Source organism: Anguilla rostrata, chromosome 3, assembly GCF_018555375.3.
Source record: "Anguilla rostrata isolate EN2019 chromosome 3, ASM1855537v3, whole genome shotgun sequence".
Lineage (NCBI taxonomy): Eukaryota > Metazoa > Chordata > Actinopteri > Anguilliformes > Anguillidae > Anguilla > Anguilla rostrata.
Window position 1 is genome coordinate 10,857,135 of NC_057935.1, and position 21,510 is coordinate 10,878,644.

The 21,510-nt window shown below is 41.7% G+C and overlaps 1 protein-coding gene across 1 annotated transcript in view; it reads right to left on the reverse strand.

Moving 5' to 3' along the window:
• slc16a2 (solute carrier family 16 member 2) overlaps positions 1–18,280 on the reverse strand; it is a 38,919-nt gene extending 20,639 nt beyond the window's left edge. Inside the window, exon 1 of the mRNA XM_064326041.1 lies at positions 17,061–18,280. Within this exon, the coding sequence (XP_064182111.1) occupies positions 17,061–17,562 (502 nt within the window). The 5' untranslated portion in view covers positions 17,563–18,280. The remainder of the gene's footprint in view (positions 1–17,060) is intronic.
• Between the last annotated feature and the right edge of the window lie 3,230 nt (positions 18,281–21,510).

Below are 21,510 nucleotides of genomic sequence, written 5' to 3' on the forward strand. Positions count from 1 at the left end.
TTTTACTCTGTTACCTTACTTTTGTTTGGCACTGTATGCAACAATACACAGTCAAAGCCACAACTATCAAGGGTATGCTGTGAGTTTTATGGGCCAAGGCTGAGATTTACAATGCTTGACATGCCTGAACATAATGATGAATAATGATTAAAAAATGTTCTTACATGCCATAATTCGAACTGGTCAACACTACCAAAATGGCCCTGCACAGCCTGCATTAGGAGAGCGTAAAGGACATTTGTGAAGCATATATATAATGGCAGCAGTAACTCACTACCTCTTATATACTCCTTCCCTTCTCCCTTCTCACCCCTTAGCAGCACACATAATCTGTCCATCATTCTCTCCTCCTAATCTCTTCGGTGTTCTTAATAATGTAGCGACAAAATGAGCAAGCTAACCAGCCAATGTTAGCTTGCTGTCAAAATAGCTTTTATCGCCATCCTGTTGCTAACCGCTCGTTGTTAAGACGAGATGGTGATGATTGCTGGAAAATTCCCTACTTGCCACTAATTGTGAAAACATTCAAAAGTTCATGTGATCAAACAAAAGCACCTCTGCTACTCAATCCAAAACCGATAAAGAAAATCTAGTGTAAATGTGAGATAGCTTTGATGTTGCACCGAATTTGAAAAATAAGCGAAACAATGTGACAAGGAAATCACCAGTGGGCCAACATACATATTTCTAGATCTTGAACAAATAAAACACACGCAGGCTGCGTATCTTTTCACCGATGAAGGACTTACGTTAAAGTTTGCTAAGTGTACATCTGCTATGCATGTACCTCTGACAGCTTCCAGCAGCTTTGATATGATTTTTGTTGAAAGCACAAATGAGAGGAGTATCAATAAGAGAGAACGAGATCAGTCTATTCAGCGTGTGACCAGCATGGAGCGAGGAGTATGGTGGAGATGTTTTTCACGGTGACCAGATAGGATCAGCATTACGGACGAGGATCGGCCTCGGTTCTGGCTTTGTGCCGCTCAGCACATTAACCCCACCAGCACGGCTCGCGCTCCGCCTGCTTAGCCTGTGTATGTGTGTCACCACAATCCTGAGCAGGCGTAGCCCGCTTCGAAATGGCACACAGAAAATAACCAAAAAGGCATGTGTAGCCTACGTTTCTTTTTTTGTTTTTTTGTTTTTTTACACAATGTTAGCTGGTAGCTTTAAGATTAGAGAGCGGATAAAAATCATATCACACCGAATGCCTTGAAAGGCGTTTTTCTGCATGTAAAGGAAAGCACTGCTGGAGCATGCAGCATGCAGAGCACGATTACAAAAAGATTTAGAGCGATGAGCAGCATCTGTGCTCACGAAATGCCACCTAAGGTACAGAAACACAGCTTCAAGGCCTCAAACGAGTCAAACGGAAAGTCAAACGAGGCTAAGACTTTCCACAACATCAAGAGAAGGCCTCTGTAACGTGGGTAGATCTGAGGCAGATCTTGAACCACCAACCTCGGCAGCAGCTTCGCACTGCAAATGACACGATTAGCCTGCCGGGCTTAAGACCCAAGTTTCTAAGCATTGGGAGCCAAGCGCATTCTTATTTCCTTCTCCAGAGGTGACATGACGTTCTGGAGCTACAAACTACGCTGCTTATGGATCATTTCCCCCCACCCCCGCCATGAATCTGAGGCATGCTCAAGGCATAAGAGCCCCCCCCCCCGACGAGCACTTCTAGCTCTCATCCAGGGAAACGCCAAGCCAGAATGAACCAGTCCCGGTTCAAAGGATGCCAAAGCCGGTGAAAGTTTAACAAGACCACCATACACACTCCCCCTCAAAGGACCTGCACTGTTTGTGCCAAGTCTGCTCGCCCGTCTACAGGGCTGGCAATAATGCCAATGACATTTAGGAACAGTGCGTGCTGATGAGAAAGCAATGCTTTTTGGGTCACCCACCGGTTAAATATTACCCCCCTAGGTAAATCATCCCAGCTTGGCTAGATGTACACACAGTGTGTTGTAACAACCGAACAGATGAACTCAAAGGCTTTTCCCTATCCTAAAAAAAAAAAAAAAAATTCCCAGAAAGACAAAAGGGAGCCTGAAAGCCACATAGAACAGAATTTGTTCCCTTCAGCTTCAGATCAAATAACCCTCACATCCATCTTTGTTTTATAAATGAAAATGCACATATCCAGCTATGTCTACTTCGGATAATCTGATATCACAAATTTGCCAAAATATAAAGACCGTAATCAGATCTGAGGAAGGTGCTTATTCAGGCATGGAGGGCCTAAGGCAGGGTTTATTCCCCAAACTCAAAACACCATAGAAATTCCTCCCGGCATTGCAATAGGATTAGCCCTACGATTTTCTTGGAATATCCGCCTTGAAAAAGAACACCCAGAAGTTGCTGAGCTCAATTTTAACCACATTCCTGAAGAGGTCAGGATGAATTCAGGATGAACGAGTCCATGTGTGTGTGTGTGTGTGTGTGTGTATGTGTGTGGGTGTGCGTGTGTGTAACTGCTTTTCAGAGCAGTCGCATAGCAATATTGGTTTATAAACAAAAACCCACCGTGTCCAATATTTGCCTATATGTGGACAGGGATTAACAGGGCCGACATCCTCCATCTCTGGAGACAAGCACACCTTGTATCGGCTTTTAAGGCTGAAAGCTGTGGTGAGACCCGGAGGGATAACAAACTTATGATTTCATTAATTTTGTCTCAAGAGCTCAGGCAGATGTACGTATCCTTGTCTGGGGTTGTCCAGTCGTCACTCCTCTGGCTCTGACACGCTGACTGTGCCTTCCAATAAGCTCCGCTCTATGGGTCACATGGCTTACTGGACAGCTGCACCCAGGCTCTGCAAAGACCGACCTGAGTGTTTTAGGTCTTCCGACTCCATCCAGTCTTTTTAAACGCAGTTAAAAATCAACCAGTTAGACTAAGCCTATAACATTGCTTAATTTACATAGCATGCTCATCTATGTGAAGTGGTTACAGTCTCTGGCTCCTGAGTAATGTATTTATTGCTCTGTTCTTCTTATTTCACTTACGTTGATTCTGTTGTTGTTCTGCATCGTGCATGTTTATGCACTGTACTGCACTTTTGAGTGTGGGAAAAGCGTTTCACGAAATACAGTGCATTATTATTCTTAGAGTCCCGGACCTCACTATGAGGTTCTTTCCCCCACCATCTCTCCCACATGAGTTCAATATCAAGCACTACTGTAAGATGCACCAGACCTCAAGTTTTTTTTTTTTTTTTTTTTTTGCTGCAGTACTGTCGTTTCATTCAAACCTTGCTTCCCTCGGGGCTCGGAGAGCTAACGAGACGCACTGCCCTCTGAAAAGGGATCAAGTGCAGGGGACTGGGACTGAGCTTGCAGGATCATAATTAGACTTAACATGGATTTAACAAGCTTTAGGGTGTGCCAGACAACTCCTCCACACATCTTGACATTATCGTTCTTAAGTGTGTCCTCCTCAGGGTGGGTATACTGCTGCAAATAATTACCCAATCATCTACAGTTTGGAACAGGAGTCTTAAGACATACGTCTGACAAATACACATGCATATTGATCCTCATTTCAACTCATTTCAACATGTAGCACATAATGTAATAGCGTTCTCATCTTACCTTGCTTTAATTTCAATTTAAAACAAAAAGCACCTGGGAAATAATCAAAAGCCCAATCAAAAAATAATTACAACAGCAATTATAATAATAGTTTACAATGGAATAATTATGCATTCACAGAGTGAGTCGTTATCTCTCATTAAAAATATTGTTTATGAAAATAACAGTGCATCTCCAGGCTCAAGTGGTAGGAGCTGCAGGAGACTTGGTTTGTTGTCTTCCACAGGGAAAGGCGTAGAGGAGTGTTTGAAGCAAGAGGCTTACATGCCAATTCTTAGAGGCCATGCCTTGTACTTTGTTGATAGAATACATACACACACACAAATCACACGCACAAATCACACACACAATCACACACACACATCACACACAATCACACGCACAGTCACACACACAAATCAACCTGGTACTTTTATTAAGACTCAATGTGGACTCAACCTGGATTCAATAAACATTTGCCCTCAGTTCTTTACAATTAAAGACAAGAATTTATTTTCTTCACAAGCACATCGAGTTCAGCAATCACTAAAACTTACTACAAACTGAGTTTCGTGAAAAGCAGTACAACGCCTGCATTTACACGTATGTCAAAGTTACGGACAAATGTTGATTGAATAAAGGTCTCCACGTACGAAAGAAGGTATGGAAGGTGGAGAGCAACCGAACACTTTCCCTGGGTTACATTTTTAACATTGCAGACACAGACTAGAATGAGCTAACTAGTACCAACCTAAAAACAAGATCAACATAAACAAAATCAAGGCCTGAACAGTGGCCTCTGTGGAAGGTTACGTTGTACTTGCTGACGCGTGAGACTGAAATTCCGGAATTTGTGTGAAACACACCTGATAGCAAAAACATGGAGTCATTGGAAAGAGACATTTATGGGGAAAATGTATTTAATTGTTCTCCAACTGGTTCAGCAACCACGCTGCCAATCATTACATACTGAGTATTACATAGTTTAACCTTGCAGAATCTACCTGGTATCAAATTACATACCTCGGTTTTCTGTGTGAGAGATCAAGCAAGCAATGGGGGGGAACTATGATACAACACAAGAAGTATTCTTAAATTATTTGAGATTTCATAATGGAAGGTTAGCTAGACAAAGTACGCTAGACAGACAGAGTTAAACCAAATGTAGGTGGCTAGGTAGCACTCCTTAGAAGGACTGCTAGCAAGGTAGCAAGACTTATCAACATATTCTCAGCAAAGTACTAGCTGGCTTGGTAGCTTAAAGTATTACGCTGATCGCTCATCACTATTACCTGACACCACAATAAAACATGTGATGTTTTAAATAGTCTGGCACAGTTCCATTTTAACTCTGAAGTTAGACGGACCCCGAGACAGCTGCTGTTGCTGCCAACAGCTGTGTTTGATGGGGACAGGAGCACGGTCATGATCTCCCAGTGATCTCAATCGGGATCCTCTGCCGCGCGCGCTACCGTTGGTTTAGCAGCGCTATATAAACACGGGGCTAAGCCAGCGCTAACAGGCTGCAGAGCGGATTTCCAGCGGGCACACACCTGCCACTGACAGTGTGGCCATCACATGACTCCTCCTCCACCATCAGTGGGCATCACAGAGAGCCCCCCCCCCCCCCCCGCCTTCGTCCACGGCCGTCTGCATTCTGTGCCTGAACAAAAGAGCAGCACGGCTGTCATGTGGTCACACTGTGATGGTCTGGCCCAGATGCTGGCCAATAAACATGCAGGGAAATCAAACCAACCCTCTGCGCTGTCCCAAAAATAGAAGATAAATCTTACCATACCAAATGTCTTACAATTGTTAATTTCCTCCAGCAGTGGTTCTGAAGTTCGGTCCTGGGGACCCTGGTGTATGCTGGTTTTTGTTCCAAACAACAAATTCCAATTCCAGTAGTTAAACAAAGTAATTTTAACCAACTACTAGTTCATTTTTCTTAATTTTTATGTTTTGAGGGATAATATATCTTCTTAAACCACCTTGTCAGAAATGGCTATGCATGCCATGAAGAATAAAAGGTGCATATTCACATTGTGCTATAATTTAAACTGATCAAATTAAAGACTGAGGTGTCCAAATATTCGCTCATAAGTCTGCATAACATGGCACTCGAACAAACTATGTTAGAAAACTGAAACATTCCGATCCATAGTTGGTCAGTGACTGCACTATAAAAGTATAGCATAGTTTTGGATTTCTCCCCACGTAGACCCTGGCATTTTTCTAGTTTTAAGGTGAAATTGCGATTTGAAATAGTAGCCGTCAGTTGGGATCTCAGGGGCCCATGATCCCTGCTGCAGGAGAGGGTTGTGAAGCTTCTGAATAATGGGACAGATGTTCATCCCCTGCCGTCATAGCGATTTAAAGGTCAGCATCATGTTTCTCTGTCTGGTTTTGTGTTTATGTGAAATCCTACGAGACGGCGACACGTAGAACTGCGCAGACTGGTATTCATTCACCAGGACTCACCTTGTGATGAATATTTCACATTGTTGGTGCAGTAGGAACGCATTATGTGAGTGGTCTCTGGACATTAGGTCTGTGGGGGCAGGCGGACCCAAATCTTACCCTCAAAAACTAACCTCACTCACCTTCCCGTGAGTGATGCCCTGCGGGCGTTTTTGCTCCAAAGCGCTCACCCGCACATCGTTACGGCGCGTTTCAACCGACAAATCATCACCCAAGGTTTCACAGAGGCGCACAGGGGGAAACAAAATGCCAGTGAAGCAGCACTTTTTTTAAAAACCAAGAACTGTGAACTTCCTCTCCCATGAGTACCCACAGCACACACCATGCAATTCAACCAGAAAACAATAAGCAACAGCACAGTGCAGTTAGAACTAATGCGGTACACTTACACTAGCACAGAACTTCACCTGCTAAATGCTCCTCCATTAAATACGCTGTAATATCTAGCCTCTGGAGCCCTCTCCAGTTTCCAGAAAAGGCAAGGGGCACTAATCAACTAATAAGATTAGATTAGGATTTCATGGTCATATGGAAGTGGTTCTTCTTCACAAGCCTTACAGTAAACCCAACTTCCTCATTGTAGTCTATTTGTTGGGTTGCGCTGTTATATTTGCGTAATCCGTGTGATGAATGTTTACATTCAGAAAGGAACAGCAAATCCCCTTCATCTCCGTACCCACTTTTGGCCTCACATCGAAAAAAAAAGGTTTCTCCAGAAACACAGAACCCAAACAGGCCCGTGTGTCAAGGGACTGAGCAGGTCAAGAAACCACGAGACTGTGGTACACGCTTTGTAGCTGTGCAATGTCAGCATCACAAGTGAAGATCACAAATGCCGCTGACGCATAACAAGCATAGAGAGGTATTCTGTGAAGGTTCCTGGTGTCCTATGCTGTGTCTCCTCCTTCCATTGCATAGAACTGCAAGTGCAGAAGAGCAATTTGAACACATTTGGAATTAACAGTGCTCAGTCGCCGAGTTCTTCCATACGTTGAATCCAATTTAATTAGGCCGATTTATTCATCATTATTTATTAATTAGGCACATGTTGCACAGGGAAGGGACTGAACAAATTGAAATTGGCATTAAACAACCAAAAGGTGTGGCCTATTTCCGACCCTCATTTTATGTTCCTGCATCAAAATTTTCAGGGAAATCAACTCTCGATCCGTTATTGTCAAAGTCCTGAACAAAATTATTTTCCAAGAAGGCTCACTTTTCAGTCCAGCCAAGATCTTAGTTACAAAATGACTAATGGTCAACTAATTACACTATTGAAAGCCTGGGAAATTTTAACAAAAAATTAACTCTATTGACAGTCACTGTGACTAATAATTCAGCACACTGTTAGACATGCATACACCAGTCTTTCCCCCCAGTTGAATGCAAATTACAGAAGACAACTGAGGTTAAAGAGGTAAGCTCTTACTTTGCAGAACATATCCATTCTGAGTTCATTAGTGTCACACTGACCTATGTCCAATTAGACGGAGAAGGCAGGTTAGACTCATGCAAGTCCCAGGGGGGACAGAGCTGGCGTATTTTTCTTTTAATGGGGGAAGTCAAACCACACTATTACCAAAGAAGGCATTCGTTTCTTCTGAGGTCTGCCAGTGTATTCTTAATAAGTATGCATTCAATCCCCCTCTGAAAGACAGGTTAGGCAAAAGTACACACCTTGGGCTGCTGATGTTGTGCAACAAGGGTTTAGGGGCATAGTTCACTTAAAACCTGAAATAACCCACTTGTTTGAGAGTAGAGGGAATCACAGTACATAAAATGTACAATACGATTAAGCTTAAAAATGAATACGAAACACTGGTTCAGCAGACACACAACGCAGTAAAAACAATAAATATCCAAGGCCTCAAAACATTTAGAGTAGTTTTGGTGAAACTGACACCATATTTCAACCCTGATGCACTCCAGAAGAAACTTTTTCTTTCAACCAGTGAAAAGAATTCTTGAGGCTGTTACGGCTTTCGACCACAAGAAAGTTTGCACACTTGACTTGACAAAACTCCCCCTAGACTCGACTCCGGGATTTGACAAGAACAAGAAGTTCTTCTGAACTCATCAGTTACAAATTATTTGCACAAGAAAGCAGCACCGCAATGGCACTATGGGATTTCTGGGAGAGAGGCAAGAGCACCTTTTCAAATAGCGCACAAAAAGCTAAAACAAGTCAAGCATGCATGGTCAAGCAATGACAATTGAGAAATACTGTCAAAACATTGATCATGATCAAATTCAGCCTAAATGTTTAAATGTTATATTTTCATTTAACTTCAGTTACTTGGTTTTAGTATATTTTTTATCACCCTACCCCTGCTGCAAACCTGTTCATTATTCTGGATAGCCTTCTACTTATCATTCTTAGTGAAGGTAATATAATTGCACTATTTATGCGTGCAGACTGATGGCAATAATCTGAGTAACTGTCAAAATGCAGACAGCCCCATAAAAAATACACAAGTAATTACTTTATTTTATGCAATGAAGGTAGCGGTGATTAGCATCAGAAAGAGCTAGCATCAGTGCCACAGCGGCCACTAAGAGAACCATCGTGGCTCAGGCCCGCTGGCTAAGGGCACCCATGTCCATGCACATTACCCAGCATGCTAGAGGGCACCCTAACCAAAAGCTCAGACTGATCCTGAGCCTGCCTCCCCTTCTCATTCTGCCCCTCTTCTCTCTCTCTCTCTCTCTCTCTCTCTCAGGACAACCAAAACACATTAATAATGCACAGTGAAGAAGCTCATTAAGAAAAAACAGGGTCTGCTTGGCTGAAGAGCAAAACAGGGAAAAAAATTTAAAGGAACAGCAGCCACATTTCCAAGGGCTACGCCACCAGCATCGGGGACCAATGCGCTGTGACAGGCTCTGAGGGAAAATCTGCTCAGCGTCCCAGGACCCGAAGATCGCGGGGGCTTTGGGAAGATGTCCTGCTTCCGCAGGGCCACATACACGCGACACACGCTAAGCACAGAACTCTGCATTAACTGCCATCACCCACCAGCACCGACGATGCAATACTATTCCACCAAACTACAGAAAAGTGAGCTGCCACAATATTTCTAAAAAGTGAAAAAGTAAATGTTTTATTCTTTGTGGCACAGTTGATGCACAGAACAGATTTTTTTTTTTACCTCCACTCGAAGCAGGAACGCATGCATTCTTCCTGCCTGTGACTCTGTAACCACTGAATACTTTTAACTGAGGGAGAACTGTCCCTGCAAAAATAAAATAAATGCAAGGTGAAATTCAATCCTCTTGGCAGCGTGACAAGTACCCTGGAAAAGGGGTTTAAATAGCCTTTCATTTCCTTGATGAATGGGACTGGTATTGAAAAGCACTCCTCAAAACTGTAAAACTGTTTTTTTCAGTTATGGGCATGGAGTCTCGACACCAACTTGAATCTCGGCGATGGACCGAATCTGAGGAAAGGCACATCGCAGCATGGTTCTACATCAATGCTCACAGCATAGGGAATGGAATAAAGAGGCACCCATGCTGGCTTTGGTCACTTTCATAACTTCCATATTAACTTTTCCAGCAATGTTAGCACCTTCCCTTGTTCACACAGCTAACAGCTAACAGCAATCTGTTGTTCTTACAGTTTGATAGCATTCACGCATGATGGCCCCAGTAACAGTTGTCTGAACAACTGCGGCTGTCAAATGCTCAAAAACAGATGTGGACGTAAATCAAGAGCAAGGCCTAACCGAGACATTGGCCAACACAGTCGTTTTGACTTTGTTGACTTCAGCTTATTAGCCAAGATAAGTTGTTTGCTAATGTTTTCTAATGAAGAAAAGGGGATCCTAAAAGCTTAATCTAAAAGATAAATTACATTTTCTTTAACTCTGACTTACTAGCCAGAGAAGCTGGCTGACTTCAAGTAGTTTGATAATGAAAAAAAGAATACAGTTATCAACCTGCCACATTTTAATGTGCACGTGCACATACTGAAACTTTAGCAGCCTTGGTTTAATTAGGCTGCATGACATTGATGCATGACTGTACTATATAGAAAGTTATGTAAGGCATAATTGATTTTGTGTACGTGCTCCATCTACTTTCTTTGTTTTTGCAGTAGTAAGAAACAGTGTAGCTGGGTGCACATATTAGTGAAGCAAGTTAGCTTTTGTGTGTTTGATCCATTAATGACACGGCTTTCTTCACGCTTCCAACTCTGAAAGTGCCAAACATTTCTGTAAATGTTGGCGTGTTTTCAGTTGGTGAATTGCAAGTCTAAATTAAATTTTTTATGCTAACTCTCGCTCTCACATAACGCCCAAATGGCTATAACATTCAGAAAGTTCTGTAAAAATCTGAGGCAAGGTTACATGTGTGAAAAAGGTTTCTGTTTCTATTTTCTGCAGTATCATCTTTCAGCCGACTTACTAGTACGAGGAAGACAAAAGAAAACCCCAGGGGGTTCAATTTGGACAGCTGTGCGATAAAATATTGAAAATGGCATTTTTAAAAAAACTAACATTTCTGCCCCAAGAATATCATTGGCGGTATCTAAAATTTTTTGATTGTGATGAATAACAATGATAATTTGGTACATTTGGCAGCAGTAATGGTTCCCTTCAGGGACGGTTCTAAGCTTAGGTGACATAAGCGGTCACCCAGGGCGCCGTCTGTATGGAGGGCACAAACCATCTGTAGGGCAGCAAAAGAAAAAAATGTGAAAATGATAGTTGGCAAAACCACACCCCACCCCCGTCATCAATCTCTCTACTTACAATCCCTCACCTCCCCCGCCCCCACCAACCTCTACCCCCCCCTCCCAGTTCTGTGATCTTGCCAAGGGCGGCAAGAAGGCTAGAACCAGCCCTGGTTCCCTTCAGTCATTTGATAACCACTAAATACCCCTCAGAATGAGACAGGTTTAGCCTGACGGTGAATGAGACGTGAAGGAAAATATGCAATAAATAACTTCATGATGTGCCCCATTCACTCACTCACTCACACACACACACACACAAACATTCACAAAGACACACGCGCGCACACACACACACACACATGCATACACACACACACATCACACACATCACACATCACAGCACACTGTACTTATGAGGAAAGTATGTTCACCTTATCAAACATAACGATGATGAATGGCAAAATATGTGCTCTGTAAGGACTGGACTGTGCTTTGCGTTTCACACTGCCAACTTGTCATTGCACACAGGCCAATCAGAGCACTTCAACACAGACCAGATTCAGTCCTTTCTCATAACTTACTCCACACAAATCATAAGCTATTGCCACTTTGCAATGCAAGGCAGCGAAGCTCAGTCAATGAAACATTAGATGAAGGCAGGTCCTTGTGTTCATTTGTATTTTTATTTACAGTGTTAAGAGCAAAGTATTGTCTTGGGCCCAACTCAAATAAAATCTGGCTATCAGTGGGTTCCTTTCTAGAGTGAGGTGGAACTAAAAAGGAAACGCCAGCCATTCAGGCTTTCTATTTCATGGAGGCCCAGGTGGTGACAGTACAGAGGTCTTGAGAATCCCTTTTCAAATCTGAACAGGTAAAAACGACAACCTTGATACCTCTGGCAACAAAAAAAAAAATCTTATCTACCACCGAAGGGAGCGCTGCATAAACTTGCCAGTCACGACATGGGAAAGTTTGAGAAGAGAAAAAAAACCTGTGAGCAGAAGAAATCACTCCTTGATAGCCTAAATACAAGGCCGCAAATTTCACTGGAAACAACGGACAGCTATCAAATGGGCAGAGAGAGCAAAAAAGACGACAGGTGTGCTGGTACGCATGCATGCTCACACACACGGGAATGCAAACACAATCACACACTGACCCAGCCCATGAGCCAAGCCTGTGGAACACCAAACCGAAAGAGCCGGACTGCTCTTGTTAAGGCGCTGTTCCAGTGCGTGGACGGGCCTCGTGGTCCACAATCGAATCCCAACTGTGCCTGTGCTGACTGTGGTCAGCATCCCCACAGGGCCACACATAATTAGTAGCAGTGCCAGCCAGGGACAGGGCCAGCCGTGATCTACATCTTATCACTCTCTAGCGGCCCCCTGCTGGTCAGTTGAGTCCCTGCGGTCTGCTCGCTAAAGCTTTATATGAAGTGTGTTCCTCTGACTACAGGCTGTATATGATTGGGTTTACCAAATTGGGGGGAAAGCATTTTTTTATTTGAAAAGGCCATTGTGGGACATTGAACAGTAATAAATTAATAAATAACAAGAAAACAGCAGTAAAATTGTAACCTCAGATAAGCTGACAGTAGTCAAGCAAATCAGCAGAGGTAACTGCATCTTTCGTTGCAGGTGGTATGGCATCAATTTCATAATGAAATTATTTTTTGTTTGCAGGTTTTGATGCCGTAGTTCAGTTCAATTGCTGGTTACTGCTTGGCAGGCACAGGCAGCCTTTTCCTAGTCACATTACAGATTATATGTACCCATTTCCTTCTGCGTACTAAGCAGCTAATTCTAGTCTGGCATTTGTATTATCAAATCTGGTGTTAGCAGTTTATGCAAGTTTCCGTTCAGAACTCCACAACACATTAAATCAGCATTATAAAATAACTGACATTTTCAGCAAAAAATTCACATTTCAAGTGTGCCTTTACCATCAGTCCCCAACTGTATTTTGAAATTTTACAGGTGATAAATAGGTCTGGCTACTTCATTCTAAAGGGACAGTTTTATCTTAAGGTGGTCTTTTTTTATTTATTTATTTATTTTTATTTTTTTTTACAAATGACTGAAGGTTTAGTGCGATAATAATTCTGACAAAAATTTTACAACCACAGTTCCACAAAAATGTCACATTTTGAGCTCTTGGGCAGATTTAAAGCATGGGTGTCACAATCCAGTCCTGGAGGGTCGCAGTGACTGCTGGTTCTCTGTGCGTTTCAGCACCAGTGATTAATTTAAGTCATAGACTGGCTGAAGAATTCATTCACCTTAACTGACAGGAAGGAACCCACACATTCCTGCAGACACTGTGGCCCTCCAGGACTTCAGTCTGACACGTCTGATTTAGAGCATACGGTCCTAAAATATTATTCTGTAGGGGAGCTAAAGAAAAATAACTGTTAAACCAAATCTGCAGGGGCATACCAAGAATAGAGGTGTATTATTTCTCAGGCTAATTACAGATGCCAGTACATTTTACAGAAGACTCAGACTGCATGGCTGAGTGTAGGTATTTACTAATGGAATGATGGATTTTACTTGAGAGACGTGAGCCTGTACTGGCTAAGCTAGTCCCCATGGTCTGAATACGGTACAAAACAGCAACATATTTTCTGAAGGAAAACAAGCCTTCTTTTGGAAGAACAAGTTCATAAGCAGATCTACTCACAGATTTTTGGTCTTGTTCTTTTTGGAAAGATGAAAAATTGGACATTTGGAAAGATATAAAATTCAGATTACAATGCTTTTATTAACTGATCTGCCTAATAATTAAATTACTTTTTGTACAGAATATGTTAGAAAAATCATCATCTTAGTCTTATTTGTCAAAAGAGTTAAATTGACCTACTGGGATATAAATAATTGTTGGATTATTTGCTGATGTCCCATAATTGTTTGTCCTTTGAGTGGCATACAACATTGTCTTCAGTGAAATGTTTCCATACTGTAGGAAAATGTAAAAGATTACAGCAACTTGCTTGCAACAATTAACCAGCAAGTTGATGTAACTCAATTAACAGCAAAGCTACTGTAGTTTTAATTACAATTATATATACATAGAAACGGCAGATATCTGGCTCGGCTCAAACTGGATCTCTAGGGGAACTACTGCACCAAAGACAAATTCACCGTTAGAGGAGCGGTCAGGCAGCCCCAGCAGCGTACCGCTACGCCGCACCCTACCGTCCACAGAGCGTGCCCTTACGGACATGCCACTCACAGGCTGCCACACCTGTGAGGCACCGCCCTGTCCCCCTCGTTCCCCCCTCCCCCCCCCCCGACTTATGACACCAATGTAACAGCAGGGATCTGGCGAGGCTTGAACTCGGGTCTCCAGGGAAACAGGCAGCCGCACTAGCCACTAGTAGTTACAGTAGGCGAACCGCAAGGCTACAATATTATTTTCGAAAACCAAAACTCCTATAAAAGTTGATGATTAATTTCACCTTCAAGAGACTGTGGTCAGAAAAAAATATAAATATAAATAGTTCACGTTAGTGCAGCTGACTGGTCCTTTTCCACATTAAAGGAACATAACTTTATTTTGGATTACAGTAAAGGAGGACTGCTGCAGTACTTCATCGGCCATAAAGAATTCACATAAAAACTATAGTAAATCTACAGCGAAATGCTGCATGAAACAACAACAGCAAAATACTGTTTATAATACAGTAACATTGCTGCTGAAACAAGTAAACTTCCTAACAGTGTATGCGTTCACCAATATTTGGTATCAAGGGAGCTCTCCTCTGACAGATTAAGCATGAATGTTCCTATTCTTGAGAGCTAACTAGAACTCGGTATTAAAAATTCATAAAACGATGTCTGCAGCACCACTGAACTGAGAAAATGCGTCACCCCTAAGCCTCCTCTCTGTTCATTTTTTTGCCTCTCAGTAGTGGATCAGGCTTGCTTTGGCGGTCCAATTAAATCCTCGCTTACAAAAGAACAGTGGGGCTATTTTTCAAGATTAAAATCAGACAGGCAGAGAAAAAAAATGTAAAAGAAAAATAAACAGAAACAGGAGGGTAAAAAAAAGCATGTCACCGTGAACTCTTTGAACAGGCTGAACGAACACACTGGGGTTAATACCGCATCGCCTAGACCCTTATTTTAATCTGATTATATGGTATCACCACGCTGTCTGTTAAGATGAATCTTGGGGGGTTTTAGGGAAACCCGAGTATTGAGCCAGCGAGTGAACTACATTGGTTCAATGATCATCTCTCCACTCCCCTCTCAGTGATTTACAAAATTGTACGTCCCTGAGGAACAGCTGGTCCATTGAGGAAATTGAGCTAATGAGCTCCAGTAAGAAGCAATGTAATCTGTACCAGACGACAGCGGGATTGAGGGTGCACTAAAACCAACGAACAAAAACAAGTACCGCAGGTCTACAATGTGCTCAGCTCTGCAGAACACGCTGTCTCCGCGACATAACACCACGTAGGCTCAGCTTCGAAACACACTTTATGGCATCTTTGCGTAATTAAAGAGATTTAAAAGGCTGGGATCACGAATCCGAAATAGGAATAAAAGCACAAGAAACTAAAGAGTGTGGCTAGACTTTGCCTAATCAAGGGTGAAGGACAAAATTGTCTCATTCTTCATTTTAACCGAAGCGTAGGAATAACCAGCTCTAGTCCATACAATTTGAGGATGATTTATTTATTTATTTATTTTTTAATCAGAGGAAGATTACTGTGGTCTCACTAGGACCCATGTAATAGTTGAACAGCTGTGGTGGATGAGATTGCATTGTCAGACCAATCTATGCACAATCCCCGGTGAGTGACTGTTAGACAATCAAACAGTGCAGAGGGGTCAGACCAACCCTGTCAGACAAACCCAGCTGCACAAACTCATAGGCTACTGGAAACACTGGAAGAGAGGCCCCGATCTTGAAGAATTACTCAAATTTCAATGTGAACACATCTGATAGTGGAATTTCTGTAAAGGAGGGGGACTAAAGACAAGCAATAACTTTCAGCCATTCCATCTCTGAGCTTGGCCTTGGTTCGGTTTCTGTATCAATGAGTAGCCTAATACTTGCAAAGCAAGCTATACACTGCATCCTCTGCTATTCCATTTAACTGGGTTGTTCAGAAAAGTACGCAACAAGCAATGGAAAAATCATTTCTAAAGGTCTGAAATTTCATATGTGATTACTGACGCACAAAGTTAAGGGCCTGTTCAATGATCACATATAAATGCAACAAAAAAAAAAGTGACTTCAAAGGTTAACACCAAATATGACGCACAGCCACATTTACAGAAACCTGTAACCATGGCAACAGCTCAATGTTCTTTGGCCCTCATTATGCAACTGCGTGAGGGTATACGAGGTGCCAGACAAGTCAGATCAGTCTGAGAGTGGGATAGGTGTCGAGGATTAGTGGAGGAGGTAAGGGTCTAGCAGTAGGCTCAGTGCTGAAGGCTCATCCCCTGGTAGGTCTCCAGTTAACAAAGTCGTGTGGGGGTACAATTAAGCTAAACCTGAAACCAATTTACTGCTAGGCAAAAGACATGATGTTATTTACATGCATAGCTTATTAATTAATTGTTTGTTTGAACCATCTTTCAGATTTACTTTTGGACACTTGTCTCCACCTCTGCCACTACAACAAGTGTTACTGTCCATAGAAGCTTTATCCTTTACACTATAGCACATATCCCATCCTAGCATCATTCATTAAGCTCTTCTTCTTGACAGGATATATACACACATATTAATAGTAAGCTAGCTCTAATTCACTGAAAGAACACTATATCTTTTTGAACAGCATTATTGTCAAGAGGATACAATGAACTCTCTGGCTAATATTTTCAGGAAAGAGCAAGAGCTGTGAATTTAAACAGATCTGCTCTAACTATATTTTAGTTTCAATTAATTTCATAAATACTGATTTCAAATGAGGAAACTTTTTTCCCCGCTCAGCCATTTAATACATGATAACCTCCTCTATCACCAATCATCTCCAACATTGCCTAAAATACTTGAAATGTTAGAACTGTGCTAAAACTAAAACAATAAATAAATAGGCTATGCTTTCTCATCTACATAGTCTTGATAACACGGCAGAGCACAGGCTAAAATAACATTTTGATACACAAGTATTATAAGTTATGGTATTGTAATTACAAGCCTCTGGATGTCATTTAACTGTTCCTATCCGTAGCCTACTGAACCACCGGAGTAAAATACTCTCGTTTTGTAAGTCTGTCTTGTTCACTTAGTCTAGTTTACCACCAGTGTCTCCAGCATCAGCACCAACAACCGTAGGCCAGTCAACAGGTGTTCCTCTACTCACCGACTTTAAACTGAGAAGCATGATCACTGCCATCTGCGTGGTCCTTTACGAGCATCATATGTAGAATGCCGAAAGAATTCTGAATTCCAAAAATTGACCCATTGCACCATGTTGCGGCGAAGACCACGAGCCAGCCGAACCCACCCTCGGGTGGCACAAACCCAGAATCGTGACCAGTCGGGGGACCCTTGGGTTTGACCTCGTAGCCTGGATATTCTGGTGGTTCATCAAAGCACCCTGTCTCAATAAGGTGTACAGAGTTGTCGTCTATGGATTTTTCCCCATGTCCATTCCCCTCATCTTGTTCCTCTGAGCGGGTTGCCTTCTCCTGAGTGGTTGGTTTCTGCTCCATTTCAGATTGATCGTGGTCGCGAATAGGTGTTTCGCTGCTCGGTGCCTCCGGCTGATTGTCAATTCCATTTAAACCCATTTTTTCTTGTTCTCGTTCGTCTGGTTTATGATCAACTAAGGTCTCAGGCGCATTGTTGTTTTCAGTGCGCATCCTTTAACACAACCTTCCTTTCGCTGTCCAAGCTAGCTAACGTGGACTAGCAAGACGATAATGGATCCAACTAATAGCCTACGCACCGATTGAAGATTATTTTAACACTGTCTAGTTACCTGAGATTAAAAGTACCAAAAATACCGTAGACTAGCGTTTGTCTATTCAAAATATTTAGATGTCCATCGATGGAAATCTGAAGCGCAATGAAGACAGTAACGAGAACGTTTGCATACTGTCAAGAATCGTGTACTTAGTCCAATACTCTCTTGCCTTTCCGGGCAAATATCTTGGCCTGATGACGTCCGCGTTTAATTTATCGAGCGCCAAGTAACTGGTGGTATAAACCGAACAAAATATGCGACTGTTCTTGGTCCAGATTCTCTTTCGCACTCAGATCACTCGCGAAATGCATGCAGTATTTTCTGAACTGTAAACACAGATGAGAATCAGCTCCTCCTCTTTCACTTGTTTTATATCCGCCACTCGGAAAGGCTCCCCGAACTCGCTTTCTGTGGGTCCGTCGGCGTAACACCCACATAACCTAAACAGAATAAACAACCTTCATTCACCAGATTTCCCCCGCCTCCTCAAACCGTCATTTCCAATGGGCTGTCCGAGACACCGATTTAAAATTCCAACAGCACAAGCTTACGGAATGAGACTAAGATCGGACCGCCCTCTTCCCAACAGTCTCTCCCAGGCATTTGATAGATCGCTAAGTGAACGCAGCAGTTTACGTGAACGGCGTTGGCCAAGTTGACTGTTGAACCTTCGCGATGCTAAATTCCCTAATGTAGCAAGTGATGCTTACTTGTTACAATACCGATACCGTGTTGCTTATGCATATGTAACAATATCGAATGTAACGTTAATGTTATTAGGCAAGAAGTCAAAACAACCATGGCTGCCAGGTTTGGTGTATTAGGCTAAATCATCTAGTTATTGCTGATTTGGCATTAACCTCTTGAAATATGTACATATAGGCTAGGAATAGCTTGTCAAGTGTTGACAAAATAAACTTGAGATTTGTTTTTAAAAAAGGTGAAAAATCAAAATGATCGAAGCCCCCTTGAATTGTACAATGCCTGTACAACCTCAACAAAACTCACCTGGTGTCAGTTTTATAATAGGCCTACTGTATTTGCTTTATTTGTGGTTTAGGGTCTCTTCTGGAAACATAAGCCACGATAAAGATTAAAAATGGTTGTTCTTGAACAAGAATCATAAGTTAAATTTAAGTTATTTCAGAATAAATACCAATGTTGTGAAAGCTATGGTATATCTGTATGCAACATTTATAAATTGGGTCAAAACATGTCAACCCACATAATGCAACAAAACTTGGTACACATTTAAACAGCGATTATCGTAAGCCACTTTTTTTCTCCTCTGTTTCACCAGGTGAGTCCCATTGAGATCTCTTTTACAAAGGTCAATATGATTTTGGTAATCATAATTACTTTCTTCTGGGTAGGGTATATGTTATGGATGTTTATCCAGTTTTCTCTTGGTGGGGGGGGGGGGTTCATTTGCATAAGCACTGTCCTTGAATATTCCCGTCAATGGTTTAGAAAAAAGCCTGAAGTCTCTGCTGACATCATGATGCCCTTTCATTTGATCTTGAACGGCAGGCAAGCAGTGGGGCTTAAAAAATGTAGCCCAACCAGTTCTCTGTTTCATTTACCTAATCTAACACAGTTCAAAACACCAGGTACATTTTTTATCGGCATATACAGCTTTTGCCTTTACATTCTCTGTAATAAGCACTAATGTTGGATTGTCCTGAGTGCGTTACAGGTCATAAAATCAGATTGGTAAAAAATATGTCACAAGTTTCGCCCTCTACGATTATTAAACTGCTAACCTAAGGAATTCAAAAAGTGAGCCTAATCATCACAATGTTGCTTGAACTGTTTCATGTGCTTTGCGTCTTTGCTTAATCAAAATGTTAACAGTAACAAATAGCCAAGCGTAAGTGTGTCCCTGAAGCAACAGGATGGTGATTAAATTGAACTCTCCAGAGTAAAACAAAATTTTTAATAAGGCTTCATCCATCCATTATCTATACCCGCTTATCCTGGGCAGGGTCACGGAGGGTGCTGGAGCCTACCCCAGCATGCACAGGCTACCAATCTACCGCATGGCACACACACCATTCACTCACCATTTATTCACACACTCATACCTATGGGCAATTAAGAGTCTACAATTAGCCTACCTGCATGGCATTGGACTGTGGGAGGAAGCTGGAGTACCCAGATTAAAATCAAGGACCTTCTTTCTGTGAGGCAACACCGTACCACCCACTAATAAAGTTTCTATTAGTGAAACACATAGGAGGTAAGAGCGGTTGTCTGGCAGTTGGAGGGTTGCCGGTTTGATCCCCTGCCCTGGGTGTGTCGAAGTGTCCCTGAGCAAGACACCTAACCCCTAATTGCTCCCAACAAGCTGATTGGTACCTTGCATGGCAGCCTTTTACCGTTGGTGTGTGTATGAAATGAGAGGCATCAATTGTAAAGCGCTTTGGATTAAAGCTCTATATAAATGCAGTCCATTTACCACATCAAGTTTATCCAGATCAATAAAGGTGATTACTTTGTTGCACAGTTAATTGTGAATGAACTGTATTTCTATGTGTTAAATAATTGCTAAACAAGAAATATGTATATCACATTTACAATAATGTTTTAGTGGAGTGGGAATTCATTTACAGGTTCCTGGCATACAATAATATGCAATGAAAGTACATATGCTCCAATAATTTTGAGTACTGCCTTGTTAAACTAGTTGCAGTAGTTTGTTCTGACATGCAATAACGTTTCCAAGCACTATTCCATTAAAATGGTCCACAAACATATTATGAGTGCTTTGAACGGAATACATTTATCTGACCCTGTAATCGGCTTAAGTTCTTTTTAAAGAAAGTTAAATACTGTTTTAAAACTAATTTCCACATAAATTTGGGTCATGTTGCCACTGACTGACTGGAATATGGGACACAGTATGGTCACACCTGGGCTCAACAGACTGTAGTGTGAAATGAAAGAAAGAAAAAGCGGCAAGTAGTAAAGAAAATAAAAGCCCACATACAGCTACGTAGGCTTGAGTGCACTGTGGCAGCCAGTTTGCAGTAGGCCATAACTTCAAGTATGTTAATATGTTCTTGAGAACGTTTTGTGTACAGTGCCATCATGGGGCCAATCTTTGCAATACATAGTGTGCCACGGTTCAACATGGCCCATACCATCATGTCAATTTATTTGTGAGCCTCTGTGTTTTCCTGATATAATAATAATAATAATAATAATAATAATAATAATAATAATAATAATAATGCATCGCTAGAATGTATTTAATAGTATTTATTCAGTTAATTTAAATTTTAATTTGCCAGCTGCATTTAAAATAAGAAAATAAACCATCGGATGTGACAAGGAAGACTTTAGCATTATAATGCTCAATCTGATGTAAGGAATAAATTAACATGCCGAACGTGGGAACAATTTCTCTGATCAATCAGTCCTCAAAATATATATATGTTCTAAACGGAAAAATAATTGCCTGTCCTTTGTTGTTACACGCTGTCTGTTGTCATTTTTGAACATAAAATAGCGTAGTACGCTGGAGGTAGGCTACTCAACGTCATGAAATCGGGCTTATCCGGCACTCATTTCCACGTTATGTCCGCTGGAAGCTGACATAGGCTGCTGCTGTTTATTCTTTTTTCTTTTTTTTTCTCTCGCTGGTACACGTATGTGTTCGTCATGTCATACGTGAAGACGTCATGCTGGCTACTGCAAAATGGCGAGTAAATGCACAAATCATTTAATTAAAAAATTAAATCGATTACTTATGTCTGTCTTTATAACTAAATATATAATTGAATTTCTAACTCATTTTTCCTGCACAAATTCAAATTTACGTTGACGTTTCACCTATGCCCTC